Genomic DNA, 15,005 nt, shown 5'->3' on the forward strand with positions numbered 1-15,005 from the left:
ACAGTTACTAGAATGGCTCACATATAAAATATATATATATATATATATATTTGTAGTGGGGGAAATATATATGCATAAGGCAAGAGCGAAGGGACCAATATAAGGAGGCTGCTAAATATTCTAATCAAGAGTTAACTGTGAATATTAAGAATCAGAAATAGATGAAACCAAAGGCCTAAGCCGAAAGTAAAACTTCATGAGACCTTGTTTTACCTAAGAGAAGTACACAAAAAGATAAAGAGATGTATTAAATTTAAAAACCAAGGTCTTCAGAGTTTACATAACTTGGTGGAGGGGGTGGAAATCAGGTCAATATCTATGATGCCCTGCTTTCCACTGGATATAGTCATTTTGGAAAACTCATTATATATCATTTCAAAGTCCTCAGATTGTTCCCTAAAAACCATGATGGGATGGGGAGTTGATCTATAAAACAAAAGAGGGGAGGGAATTTTGTGAGAAATTCAAAAGTCCTGAGAATTTTGACAGAAATGTAACAGAAGAATTGAATGAATAATTGCCAAGCACCTTTGTCTGAAAGACGAAGCTTTAGGTACAACATCAGAGAAATAAGATCTGGAGTTAAGGTTAAATCTGCAGGATAATTAAGTAGCTGGTCAAAAGAGCCAAAGAAAATCACCGAAGTGGACAAAGTTTGAGAGATCTTGAAAAACAACCACACCAAGGTCAGGATCTTGGCAATGTGACTGTGGGAAGGTTCAGAGACTTTAAAAAGTGGCTAAAGAATCTGAATAAAGTCACCTATTGATATTTAATACAGATTTATTGATTGAATCATGTGAAATCATATACTTAACTGTTTTGACCCACAAAATAGCAATTTCATACAGTTCAAACTGTTACTACAAACAGAATTATATATACATAATATATAGGTAAACATAAAATGACAGGGAGTTGAAAAACACAATTATCAACAACTGTGATCTGAAATCAAACATGGGTTTTCAAATTTAAACATTTACAGAATGAGTTCAGTTTGCAAAACATCAATGTTTTGCGCCACAAAATGTTTTTTAAATTTCCTTAAAGTAAAAAATAGAAGCAGAAATTTTGTCTCCCAATTCAGAATAAGATGTCTAATGTACTTTAAAACTAAGGTCAAAACCCACTAACCAATAAAATGCCTAGGTAAATATCACCCTAAATATCTTAGTGAGAACCACAACACAGTAGAATGCATGAATTTCACATAACTATATTCAACAACATCAGCTCCAGACTTTCTGCTAAAGGTGATGATATAAAGCCATTTTTCAGAATTTGATTAAACTTAGAAAAAAACTTCAGATATTTCCCCAAGATATAAACTGATAAGGCAAAGTGGAAGATCAACAACAAACAGAGGGCAAGGATAAAAATACTTTTTCACAAGAACAGAGGACATTCTAATTAAACATAATTTATAAAACATCTTAATGTATTAGAGTTGAAATTAATAGTTGTTTATCTTAAAAGATCATTTTCCAGTTACAGTAGGTTGAATATGCAATATTTCATATAAAGCAATACCATAGTCATTAAAATGTTGATGAAAAATGAAGTATTTTTAAAGATGTTAGCAACTTTATTTCTAGCTAAAGCAGGCATAAATGTTTTATTATAATACTGATAAGTAACAAACAAAAGGTTCAATAGAAGAAGACATCCCTAAATTCTGCTACTCTTCCATAACCGTAAGAATACTTCCTGACAATATAAACAATATCCCTATAGATCTATATTCAAAAAAGCTATTAGTCAAAACTAATAAACTTACATTTCACATTTACAAATCATCTTGCTTATTCAAACCAATTCTTTCTCATCCTCAACATTCATTTCCTCCATAAAACCTTCCTTGCTACAAAAAAACATACACGTAATTCCAAAACAGCCTTTATCATTCTCAGCTGTAATTTAAGGGTCTCTCTCCTTCTAGAACTACAGTCATCTCATTTTCACTTCTTCAGCCTCAAACTCCAATCCTAGGAAAGAAAGTAGAATATTCACTTTTTAGATGAAATAAAAAGATAAAACATAATTTGCCCACAGTTCTTCACTACATTCATGTTCCTATACGTGCTAAATACTGAACTTTATTTTCAATAAAGAAGAAAACTATTTAAGACTGAAAGATATCATGTTTTCTGCATACCTCGGAGTAAGATTCGTAGCAAGTTTTACAAGATAATCCTCTCAGTTTAATGCAATAAGTGTTGCAAATACCTCCTTTCAAACTTTTGTAAATACACTAATAAAGCTTTATTAAACAAATTTAAAATAAAAATTTCAGCTTATCTCTAAATTGTAAGCAAAAAAAGTCAAGAAAACTAATGTGCATCCTTAATGTTAACTGTTAGAAACTGCTTTCATTGTGAATATTTTAATATGTTGAGTAATTAAACATCACAATCAAGATAGTTCTGTCACTAACTGGTGATAGCACAGCAACCAGACAAACCTTCTCTGGGACTCATTCCTTATCTACAAAAAGACAAGAGTCGGCAAATGATCTCTGAAATCTTGAAAGAGCTTACTGATGATGACTGCAATTACTTTAATTAAATAAACAATAGATTGTTTGCAGTTACATATCTACCATTACTAAGTCATCATCAAATCCTGTGGTAGGTAGTCATTCCCAGTGGGAAAGAATAACTGTTCTCTCCTCATTAAGAATTAAATGAGCTCCTATTTGTAGGAGAGCTGAAAGGAAATCAGAGCTCCATCCAAGTTAATGTAAAGAAGTACACTTAGCCCACTGCCCAACATTCTTATCTCAACAAGTAGTTTGCAGTATTTCTCTTAGGAGACTTGTGAATGCCAAAAGTTCTAGTCTCCCCTTTTTTAAAAAAAAAAATTTATCTCAGCTATGTGGTCAATTCTCTTTTATTAAATGTTTTATTTTCTTTATGACCTGAAAACATTTTTAGGAACTATGATAATCTTAACAACTTCTGATGGGAATGACTGAGAAACTATCAAAATCAAAAATAAGTGTTAGTTCAAATCAAATTTAAAAAATGGCTTTAAAGAACAAATATCACAGTTAAACTTACTACATATACTACAACAAATTTTAACCAAAGCTTCCTTTTCTGTCCCTCCTGACTGGAAAATTTATTTCTTTGACATTTAATTCTAATTGCTGTTATTCTAGATTCCTTTCAACTTCCTTTCTGTCTTAAAAATTGAATTAGGGAAAGATTAGTATATTCAGCATGAAACAACTGACCTATCCAAAGAATGAAACTGTCTAGGAATAAATGACACAGTGAGGCTTCACTGTCTTAATGTTAATTAAGAAAATAGGGAACAGAGCAGGAAGGCAGTAGGCACAAACTTAAATGGAAGTAAAATTCTACTAATCAATTAGCTATTAATAAAAGCAAAACTTTTGAGGAAAATAAGGCATGGCTTCTCTTTTAAACAAGCCTGTAACCAGAAACAAATGACTGCAATCACAGAACACAAATACCTACGCCCATAAACCATAAAGAACTGGAACTATTTTCTAGTCAGTCATTTATACTCACCATAAAAATAGCCAAAATCTTCAGAAATGAGAAAAATACTTAATAAACACTCAAGTTAATGAAGTTTTGGTCGAGCGGAATCCTCCACTTTGACTTTTCCTTTTCAGGAAAAGAAAGCAGGACACTACGGCACTGCTTTTTCTAAGCAGATCACTGCATGAAGGCAAACAGTGGCAATCAACAGGGGAAAGATAAGTCAGCGAACCACTGTGTAAAGGGCAGACGTTAAAAACTATATATAAAAATAGGATTCAAGACTGCTATTTCAAAGGGCTGTGTATTACTTATCAAAAAGATTAAAAGTATAAGGTTATTTAAAAAACAGCCATAGCCTTTGAAGTGCCTTATCTGTGACATTAACTGATGGCAGTCTATAATCATATATTTATACTATGGGGCTTATTGAACTTTCTTCTTCATAAGTAATTTCTACTGTTGGAGAAAAGTCTCCCAAGGCCTCTAAGTATTTCCATGTCATCCCTCACAATCCAAACCTCCCTAGTCCCAAGAACTTATTGCAAAGATTGATCACTATCATCAAGGACTTCCATTTTTTCCCCTAAAGAATCTTTGTAATAAATAGCTAGCTAGCTAGCTAACTAGTTTATGGTTAGTCCAAAGTTACATGGGGAGGTGACTTCCACAAATTCTACTAGCAATAAACACGTTTACTAGAGTGTGCTGGACATCTGCAAAGGAAGGCAAGATACTCTACAAGACTACGTTCTTCTCTGCAGCTCCGGGGGGAAACACAGTTCTAGGTGCAAGCAGTAGGTGATCCAACTGAAAAGAAAAGGAGCGAGCCAGTCCTGAGAGCCCTCAAGAAAAGTGGGCTGTGACACACGAGACACACCTGGAAGAACCTTAAAACACTGCAGGCTTACACTGAAGAAATTCTAACTCACCAAAGGTCCTTATCCCCAGTTCTCTAATTGTTCCTCACTTTATCAGTGTTACTGGAAGTTCATCCCCAGGCCTAAGGGAAATTCATGCTCCGGTGTGAGGGAGTGCCAGTTAAGATAAAAGGGATATGAAAGAATCCTTATTGTGACTTACTATAGCAGAGTCCGATGTATTTAGCATCTGAGTTAGAAATGCCAATCATTACAGCTTTCTTGACAGTAATAATTTTTCTCTAATACCATGAGATGTGATACTGGGTAGTAACTAGGTTAGAACGATTTTCTAGAAATATAATCACTAATTATAGTATTACTTCTATAGGAGAATGTTTTTGAAATTCAATCCTTTCATTAAGCTAAAATTTATCAAAGATAAACAGTAAGATTGCCACAACAGTATAGTGGTCAAATAGCCTGATTTAGAAGTCAAATTTCGCCACCGCTGGATATACAATTTCGGGTGAGTTACCCTAATCTCACTGTGCCTCCATTTATGTATCTGCAAAACAGAGGTTAAAAAAAAAAGTAGGTAAAATATGGAGATTAAAAAAAAATAGTAGGAGGTTAGGGAGGAAAAAGCCCAAGAGTGATTACTTCATAAATGTTTAGTTGAGTGAAAGTGAAAGTGAAGTCAGCTCAGTCATGTCCAACTCTTTGCGACCCGTGGACTGTAGCCCACCAAGCTCCTCCGTCCATGGAATTCTCCAGGCAAGAATACTGGAGAGGGTTGTCATCTCCTTCTCCAGGGAGATAAGGAGAAGTTAAGTAGAGCAGATAAATATTAACTCTAAATAAACGTAGCTACTATTGCTATTGAGGAAAAGTACTTAAAATTCAGTTTCTTATCCACCCAACATACTTCTACTTACACTTAAAGACCTAGACCAATCAATCCTTTATTAAATCCTTCTTAAACTCCATACACATTGAATATTCCCTCCTTGGTCCCTTCAATGTACATTCAACTAAAAGTACATCAATAATATTCACAAATCCACATACTGAGAGTCACAGACCTTGAAACAAACTATAGAGGTCATTTAGTTCTGGTTCAAGTAGACTTTCAGTGCCATATACTTATTGTACTTTTCCCAAAGTCATTCTTAAAGATACGAATGTTTGAGCAGCTGGTTTTAACACAACTTTTAAAAAATAAATAAAACACTACAATCAGCTATCAAGATTCTGAACTTGAATACTGAAGTATCAAAAGCTGAAATTATTTCAGGTTTTTCTAAATCTTGTCTATGGTCAAAACACAAAATATACTTAATCTACTTTAACAACAGAATTACTAAGTCTGTTTAATGTAAGTAAAAGATACTCTGTAAGCTCAGAATACTTATGAGTGAACAAGTTGTATTCTCTCAAGATCTGTAATAACTTAAAAGACTAACAATATGTGGCATAAAAAATGCAATCTATTAAGTAAAATGTAGTATCACCTATTAATATAAGATTTTAAAAAACTTTTCTATCATTTTTCTGTTCACTATACAGAAAAGTAATCATACATGACTTTACTGAAAGATTCACACTATAGTTAAAGACACTATGAACTTTGTACCTGATACTACAACACTTTTTTGGGTGCAATCCTAAACAGATTTTCAAAGACAGCAGGCATACTGAACTCAAATGTGTCCCAGTGTCACCCTCTCTCTGTGGCTTTCCCTGAATGCCCTATCTAAAATCATCACCCCAATCATTTCCTTAACTCTGTTCTATCTTTTCTTATTGTATTTACCACGACTAACAAACATTATATCTCAATTGCTTATCATCAGACTCTCAATATAACCTAAGATCCATAAAGACAAGAAAGTCTCTGTTTTATAGAGTTACGTCTCTGTTGCCAGGAACAGCATGTGACATACAGATACTGCTTAACAGACAATGAACGAATGATCAAACAAATACTTTTGAGGTAAGAGCACGAATTTTAAGTGTTTGGTGAAACAAAAGGGACAATCATTTCAGTTAAAACCAAGAGAATGTTCATTTTACCGGGACTTTAGAAATTTTCTTTTCCTGTAACTCAAGAGTAGGTAGTATACAAAGAGTAGGAGCGCAATTTACAAATCAGGTTTATTTCTTCAAAGTTCCTCTAACTATAGTTTTTCCAGTAGTCATGCATGGATGTGGGAGGTGGACCACAAAGAAGGCTAAGCACTGAAGAATTGATGCTTTTGAACTATAGTGCTGGAGAAGACTTTTGAGAGTTCCTTGGACTGCAAGGAGATCAAACCAGTCAATCCTAAAGGAAATCAGTCCTGAATATTCACTGGAAGGACTGATGCTGAAACTAAAACTCCAATACTTTGGCCACCTGAAGTGAAGAGCCAACTCATTGGAACAGACCCTGATGCCGGGAAAGATTGAAGGCAGGTGGAGAAATGGACGACAGAGGACGAGATGGTTGGATGGCATCACCGACTTGAAGGATATGAGTTTGAGCAAACTCTGGGAGATGACGAAGGACAGGGAAGCCTGGTGTGCTGCAGTCCATAGGGCTGCAAAGAGTCAGACACGACTGGGCGACTAAACAACAGCAGGGCAAGCTGGTGTTCAAAAATCGTAACAGGAAAATAATAAATTCTCTCTTAAAAAATGAACACTTTAGAATATGGTCTGATTTTCTAAAATCAACTATATTTAAGTTTTTATCCCAAAGCAAATAAATTAATTATCTAAAAAGTGGGCAGAGACAAAGGCATAAATCAGTCTCAAGAATCAACCTTCAACCAACTAAATGCTATCCAAGAAGATAGTATCTACTATTAATTGAACTAAGCCTCTTTTGGAAAGGAGTGAAGTGGAGGAAAAGTCAGGGAATTGAGAAGAGACCCAAATCTCTGCCACCATGTGGCAAACTGATGAAACCTGACCAGAATCCATCCTTCAAATTGCACATTCTGGGCTATAAAACATTTAACAAATCTAAAAGGATAGAAATCATACAAAGTCTGCCCTCAGAGCAAAACGGCATTATACTAGAAACCAATAAGAGAAAATAACTGGAAAATCTCAAAACACACAGAGCCCAAACAACACATTTCTAGGTAACACATGGATGAAAGAAGAAATCAAGAGAAAATATATGAACTAAATGAAAATGAAAACACAACTTTTCAAATTTTATGGGATGCGGCAAAAGCTGTGCTTAAAGGGAAATTTATAGCACTGAATACATGTATTAAAAGGGGTTTTAAATCACCTAAGGCATCACCTTATGAAGCAAGAAAAAGGGCAAACTAAATCCAAAGTAAGCAAAAGAAAAGAAATAGTATGAATTATCTTCAATGGAACTGAAAAGAAGAAATCAACAGAGAAAAATCAATGAAACCAAAAGTTGGTTCTTTGAAAAGATTTATAAAATCAGTAAATTTCTAGCCCTATCAAGTAAGGAAAAAAAGAGAGGACACAAATTATTAATATCAGAAATGATGGGGGGATATCGTTACAGACCCATGGACATTTAAAGGGATAATAAAGAAGCACTATGAACAAGTTTATGCTCACAAATTTTATAACCTAGATGAAATGAACCAATTTCTGAAAGATACAATTTGCCCAAACTTATACAAGAAATAGACAATGTGAACAGGCCTATATCTACTTAGAAATTGAATCAATAATAACCTTCCTAAACAAAAAGCATCAGGCCCAGTAGGGTGCACTGGTGCTTCTATCAAACATTTAAGGAAGAAATTATACCAAGTCTCTACAATCTCTTTCATCAGAGGATAGAAGCAGAGAGAACACTTCCTAACTCATTCTAAGAGAAGTACCCCAATACCAAAATCAAGCAAAGGATTACATGGAAAAGCAAAAAATTACAGACCAGTATCTCTCATAAACATAGATGCAAAAACCCTAAACAAAATACCAACAAATCAAATTCAACAATGTATGAGAAGAATTATACACCGCAACAAAGTGGAATTTATTCCAGGTATTTGAGGCTAGTTCAACAATCCAAAATCCATTAATATAATCCAACACATCAACAAACCACATGTATGATTATCACTCAGCACAAAAACCTCAATATCCCTATCAAAGTTTCTAATGGCTGCATTAGAGTTCCTTCAAAGTGCTTTCAGGACCACAAGTTTGAGGCTTAATTGTAAAACTCATTAAAAATTAAATTATGAGACTCCACTCTCTCAATAAGGCAGCCCAGATATGCATTTTTATCAAGTATCACAGGTGAATCCTATGCAAACTTAAATTGAGAATTAGTGTCCTAATTATTAAGAATTAGTGTTCTTATTTCTTGGAAGGCAAGTTATGACCAACCTAGACAGCATATTAAAAAGCAGAGACATTACTTTGTCAACAAAGGTCCATCTACTCAAGGCTATGGTTTTTCCGGTAGTCACATATGGATGTGAGAGTTGGACTGTGAAGAAAGCTGAGCACAGAAGAACTGATGCTTTTGAACTGTGGTGTTGGAGAAGACACTTGAGAGTCCCTTGGACTGCAAGGAGATCCAACCAGTTCATCCTAAAGGAGAACAGTCCTGGGTGTTCATTGGAAGGACTGATGTTGAAGCTGGACTCCAATACTTTGGCCACCTGATGCGAAGAGCTGACTCATTGGAAAAGACCCTGATGCTGGGAAAGACTGAGGGCAGGAGGAGAAGGGGACGACAGAGGATGAGATGGTTGGATGGCATCACCAACTCAATGGACATGAGTTTGGGTAAACTCTGGGAGTTGGTGATGGATAGGGAGGCCTGGAGTCACAAAGAGTCGGACACTCTGAGCGACTGAACTGAACTGAGTGTCCTAATTTAACTTTTCAAAACTCAGTTGAAGCCACCTATTGTGTCTCCATCCCCCCAACAGAATTTCCTTCCCCTGTGTTAGTCATGTATTTCTAACTTCTATCACATTATCTCTTCCCAAAAGCCTTCTCCATTTCCCAAAAAGAAAACTCATTAACTCCAATTAAGGCAGAGATTCACTTTTTTTTTTTTAACCAACCAACATACTGAGCACAATCCCAGCAGTAAAGTTACAACAGGATGCTACATATATAAAATAAGCCATGAGATTCCTATAATTCTAGGAGTTTGATCTACTTTTCACCCACAATCAACCTAAATGGTGTAAAAATCTATTTGATTAAAGTTGGTAATATTCAAAAAGTATAATAAAAACATAGCTTCATTCCTTTAGTAAATTTTCTACGGACTCAGCATTATGCAAACCAAGACCTTCCAGAAACCCAAGCTGGGTTTAGAAAAGGAAGAGGAACCAGAGATCAAACTCCAACATTCACTGGATCACAGAGAAAGCTAGAGAATTTCAGAAAGACATCTACCTCTGTTTTATCAACCACGCCAAAGCCTTTGACTGTGTGGATCATAAAGAACCATGGAAAGCTCTTAAAAGAGATGGGAATACCAGACCATCTTACCTGTCTCCTGAGAAACCTGTATGCGGGTCAAGAAGCAACAGTCAGGACAGTATAGAACAACTGACTGGTTCAAGATTGAGAAAGGAGTACGACCGGGCTGTCTGCTGTCAGCTGCCTGTTTAATCTATACGCTGAACACATCATGATTAATGAGGTACAAGTCGGAATTAAGATAGGCGGGAGAAACATCAACAACCCCAGATATATGGATGATACCACCCGAATGGCACAAAGTGAACAGTAACTAAAAAGCCTTTTGATGAGGGTGAAGGAGAGTAAGAGCCAGCTTAAAACTAAACATTAAAAAAAACTAAGATCATGGCATCTGGCCCTATTACTTTGTGGCAAATAGAAGGGGAAAAGGTGGAAGCAATGACAGATTACAGGACTTCTCTGTAGCTCAGACAGTAAAGAATCTGCCCGGAATGCAGCAGAACAGGGTTCAATCCCTGGGTCGGGAAGATCCTCTGGAGAAGGGAATGGCAACCCACTCTAATACTCTTGCCTGGAGAATCCCTTGGACAGAGGACCCTGGCAGGCTACAGTCTATGCGGTTGCAAAGAGCTGGACACAGCTGAACGACTAACACTACTTACTACTACACTACACACGACTACTAGTGACAGATCCACTCTTCTTGGGCTCTAAAATCACTGCGGATGCTAACTGCAGCCATGCAGTCGGAAGACGTTTGCTTCTTGGCAAGAAAGCTATAACAGGCCTACACGCGTAGACAGTGTGTTGAAAAGCAGAGGCATTACTCTGCCAACAAAGGTCCATACAGCCAAGGCTATGGTCTCCTAATGGTCACGTTCGGCTGTGAGAGCTGGAATGTAAAGAAAGTGGAGCACTGAAGAACTGATGCCTTCAAACTATGGTGTTGGAAAAAGACTCCTGAGAGTCTCTTGGACAGAAACGAGATCAAACCAGTCAATCTTAAGAGAGATCAACCCTGAATACTCGTTGAAGGACTGATGCTGAAATTGAAACTCCAGTACTTTGGTCATTTGATGTGAACAGCTGACTCACTGGAAAAGGCCCTGATGCTGAGAAAGACGGAGGGCAAGAGAAGAGGGTTATCAGAGGATGAGACGGCTGGATGGCATCACCGATGCAATCAACATGAACCTGGGCAAACTTTGACAGATGGTAAGGGAGAGAGAGACCTAGTGTGCTGCAGTCCATGGGGTCACAAAGAGTTGGACATGATGAGACGACTGAACAATTGACTTTCACAACATAAAAAAAATTACGAGTCAACACTCAGTATTTTTGATCTGGATCATGAGTTTATATTGATTAAAACAAAAAAAATCAAGATGTAAAATAAAAAAGGCTCTGCTTTCCATTCTGTGGTTTGGCCAAACATATTGACAAAGATTCTAAGTATTACCTACTTGATATGTTAAAAAATGAAAAAGTGCCAAACTACTGCTACTTTAGGTAAACCACTGCCTCTTTCTAAACCTCAGATTTTTCCCTCTGTAAATTTGGGGGTTGGGGGGAGAGAGGAAGGTGGTTAGGCTAGTCATTATCTTTGGTTCATTCTAGTCCTTCTGTTCCTTATCTTTGTCTAATTTCATTGTACAAAAGGAAGAAAAAACAACAAACTCTTAATAATTACAAATTGTACTATTCACTGAGGTTTAAAGAATACACACCAACTACTGCCTCAAAAGAGTCAAGAGGTTAGCTGATACAATTAGGAACCACATTATTTTGAAGTCCCTTTGTTTCACAGTCTGTTACATTTCTGTAAGTCATTCAAAAGTGAATCATCATACGCAACTGAACAGTGTCAACATTTGATCCTGAAAAAATACAGCAAACTCCAAATTCCAAGGCAGAACATCCTCCAGATGAGGATTTGAAGTAACTTGACAATTTTGAACCAGACCCCTGTCATATTGGAAAACAGCAAAGGTTAAGAAATCCTTCCACCACCACCTTTCTGGAAACAGCTTACTGCAAAGAACCAACAGTCTCCATAAGGCTTAGGGAAGCAAGATACAAGAATTGGCTGCCTGTGTGCTCCGTGGCATTCGACTCTTTGCGGTTCCATGGACCAGAGCCCACAGGGCTCCTCTATCCATGTGATTTTCCAGGCAATACTGGAGTGGGTTGCCATTTCCTCCTCCAGGGGATCTTCCTGACCTAGGGATCCAACGTGCATTCCCTGCACTGGCAAGAAGATTCTTTTACCACTGAGCCACCTGGGAAGCCCTGTAACAAGGCCAGACACAATGCCTGCAAATTACCATTCTTTGCTTTAAAAATGACTAGTTCAACTGCCTGTCCCCATACATCAACTGGAGCAAGATATTACCCAAACTATATGATCTCTTCCCCCAGATTCCTGAACTTTGGCCCACCCCCACTCTGAAACAGGATACACCTCCAACAGTTTTTCCTCAAAAGTCTTGTCTAGGGGGTAAAACTTTCTCTGATTTATAGTCCAATCATACTACCCTTTCATCTCACTTCCCCACATTCAGTTCTTTCTAGCCTTGTTTCCTCCTCCTCATAAAAGAAAACCCTTTTTGCCTAATATTTGAGGCTCTTACAGATCTTATGGTCAAAGTACTCTCCCTACTCCCACAGCTTCCTCGCCCACGCCCCTGCAACATTCCTTTCCAATCAAGACCCTCCTTATTCAGTCCAGACCTTTTTTTGAGACCTTTTCCAATTTCCCAAGGGCCAAGTCTGAAAGATAAACTGACTCGGCCGTTTAAGTGACACGTGTTGATCCTTTATAAGAAGGGGAAGTACTGGGTCCACCCAGAAAGGCCAGGAGCATTTCTGAGATCTGAAGTTCTTGGCCACTGCCCTACAGCTGAGAGGAGGGAGGAGGTGATCAACCGGGCAAGGTCAACTCTGGGACCACCTGACCCCACGGCCGTCCACAGTGAACGGGCCATGAATATTCTACCTATTTTGAACTCCTGGACAGATCCAGCGGCTGGGCTGGACAGACGTCGCTTCCTCGGGGGTCCCAGAGCCCCGGGGAAGGTGGTAAGGTCCTGCCCTACCGCTCATCTCATTGCTCCCGCCCGCTCCATCCTCAGCTGGCCACCCGGCCGGCTTCCCTGCACAGGACTGACCTCCTGGCCCCGTCTTCCCCCCAGTGCTCTCACTCCAGCCCTCACAGGAGGACTCACCATGGCGCCAAGAAAAGGTCGTGGACCCGACGCCCAGGAGTACACCGGGGTCGTCAGGGACCTCCCCTCCCAACCCTGCAGCCGGGAGCCACTCGACACCGCGAGGGAGAGGATCTTCCGGCTCGGCCGGAAGTTCTTCTCGGCGGGACAGGAAGTCCCGCCCCTCTGCCGAACGCTGGCGACCCCACGCCACGCAGAGGTGAGGCGACGCAGGACGTCCTCTATTGCCACTTCCGTGGGTGCTAGGTTAGAGGCCGGGGGCGGCGCTGACCTTGAGAGCGCGGGAGGTGGGGGAGGCGCAGGCGCAGCGCAGGTAGGTGGGCGGGCGGCGCGCTACTGCGGCGCCTGCGAGGATCCGGAGGTAGATTGGGTGGTGTGGGCCCTACTAGGTGATGGAGATACAGGTTCGTGGACACGGAGAGAGTCGACTCCAGACCCAGCGGATTTCGAGCGGAAGAAAACCCCAGTTAAGCCGCAGTCTTTCTGAGACGACGTGGAAAGTGCCTTAGCTCAGCCACGCCCTTTCTTTCTCTTTCTACCTTCTCATTTTTCTGGCCGTCCCTTCTGGGAGACTCCGAATCCTTACAGACCCTTCCCTGCGTCGTCTCTGCTCTCTGCTTTGTGGGTCCTCCAGCTCTGTCCTTCCTCAGGGCAGTGGAATTTGATCGTGAGACGTTTCTGCCCTGTTCAGATACCAGCCGAAGTCAGAACTGCATCCACCAAGAGCAGAGAAACTGGCAAGAGAATTCTGCCTATTTAATACATTCCAGTATGGACGATTTCCTTTTAGATTGAAATCACCAAACTTTCGGATTCCTTGTAATATTGTGTTTCCCCCCTCCCCCAAAGACAACTTCCGTATACCTTCAAAATGTTGTGTTAAGTGTACCTGTCAACTCTCTCGTTTTGTTTGGTTATACATAGTATTAGTGACAGACTTAAAATGGATATACAGAGTACTTTTAACCCACAAATTCATCTAACCATTCAGGGATCCCTGACTGTATCTGCAGTTTCATCTGGAGGATGTCTTTTTGCCTTAGGGTCTAGTTTTGTCGGAAAAGCTGGAATTGGAACAGGAATCTAGGAGCCTTCAGAAGAACTTAAAGTTGGGTTGGCAATGGTGGTTAGAGATGTTAAGTTTCACCTTCCTTACCAAAGTCCCTGAAGAGCATGATACCCAACCTAAACATGGTCGAAAGATCCTGGGAATCATGAAAGTTCTGAGTCATCCGAAAGAAACGCACAGGGCATTTGCTCTATATTAGTTTTCACTTTAAATTTTGTTTATTGGGGAATGCATAGTGTGACAGAGAAGATACAGATATCCTAAGTACTAACACTGGAAACAGGTGGAGAGGGGCTGGGAAATATTTTGTGAAACAGGTCCTATTGAGGACGAATCCAGAACTTCTCGGAGGGTTCCGCTTCTGCTGTTTGGGACAAGGTTGTAAACAGACAAGCCCCTGGGCATCTGCAGATGGTAACTGTGGGAGAGAGAAATTGGAGTCTGTCGACTGGGGTGTCTGTGGAAAGCAGCTGCTATACTTAGGGAAGAAAAGGTGGAAAAGGGAAGTGGCTATAAGTCTATCACTGACAACACATCCCGTGAAGTCTTGCTCTCATTTCTGCCGCCGGGAGTTTTACTGTGCTAGAACTAGCAGCCTCGTTGAGGTTCACAAAGCATCACCTCCTATGTGGCAATAAGATTGAAATTATTAGGGTGGAATTTATTGCTGCCAGAATAAAACCACAAAAGAAAATCACAGTCATTATTCATTATCTGCTAATCATTTTTAATAGATCATGTGACTCTATGTTCCTTATTTGGTGTAGGGCAAGTTGATAAATAACCTAGTTAATATCCTTGAATGTTCCTAATTCTCTTAGTGTGAAAGATCTGTTACAAGCAGTGTTTTAATAAGATTAAAAGGCATGCATGTTTTAAGGTTCCAACAGTTATAATGTTGTGTAAGGTT

At 39.0% G+C, this 15,005-nt stretch overlaps 1 protein-coding gene across 2 annotated transcripts in view; it reads right to left on the reverse strand.

Moving 5' to 3' along the window:
• Positions 1-13,083, reverse strand: part of TMEM161B (transmembrane protein 161B) — a 72,269-nt gene extending 59,186 nt beyond the window's left edge. For both annotated transcript variants that reach the window (XM_068980441.1, XM_068980442.1), the window contains exon 1: positions 13,027-13,083. In XM_068980441.1, coding sequence (XP_068836542.1) covers positions 13,027-13,029 — 3 coding nt within the window. In that variant the 5' untranslated portion in view covers positions 13,030-13,083. The remainder of the gene's footprint in view (positions 1-13,026) is intronic.
• Positions 13,084-15,005: the final 1,922 nt, after the last annotated feature.

This window comes from Capricornis sumatraensis, chromosome 9, assembly GCF_032405125.1.
Source record: "Capricornis sumatraensis isolate serow.1 chromosome 9, serow.2, whole genome shotgun sequence".
Lineage (NCBI taxonomy): Eukaryota > Metazoa > Chordata > Mammalia > Artiodactyla > Bovidae > Capricornis > Capricornis sumatraensis.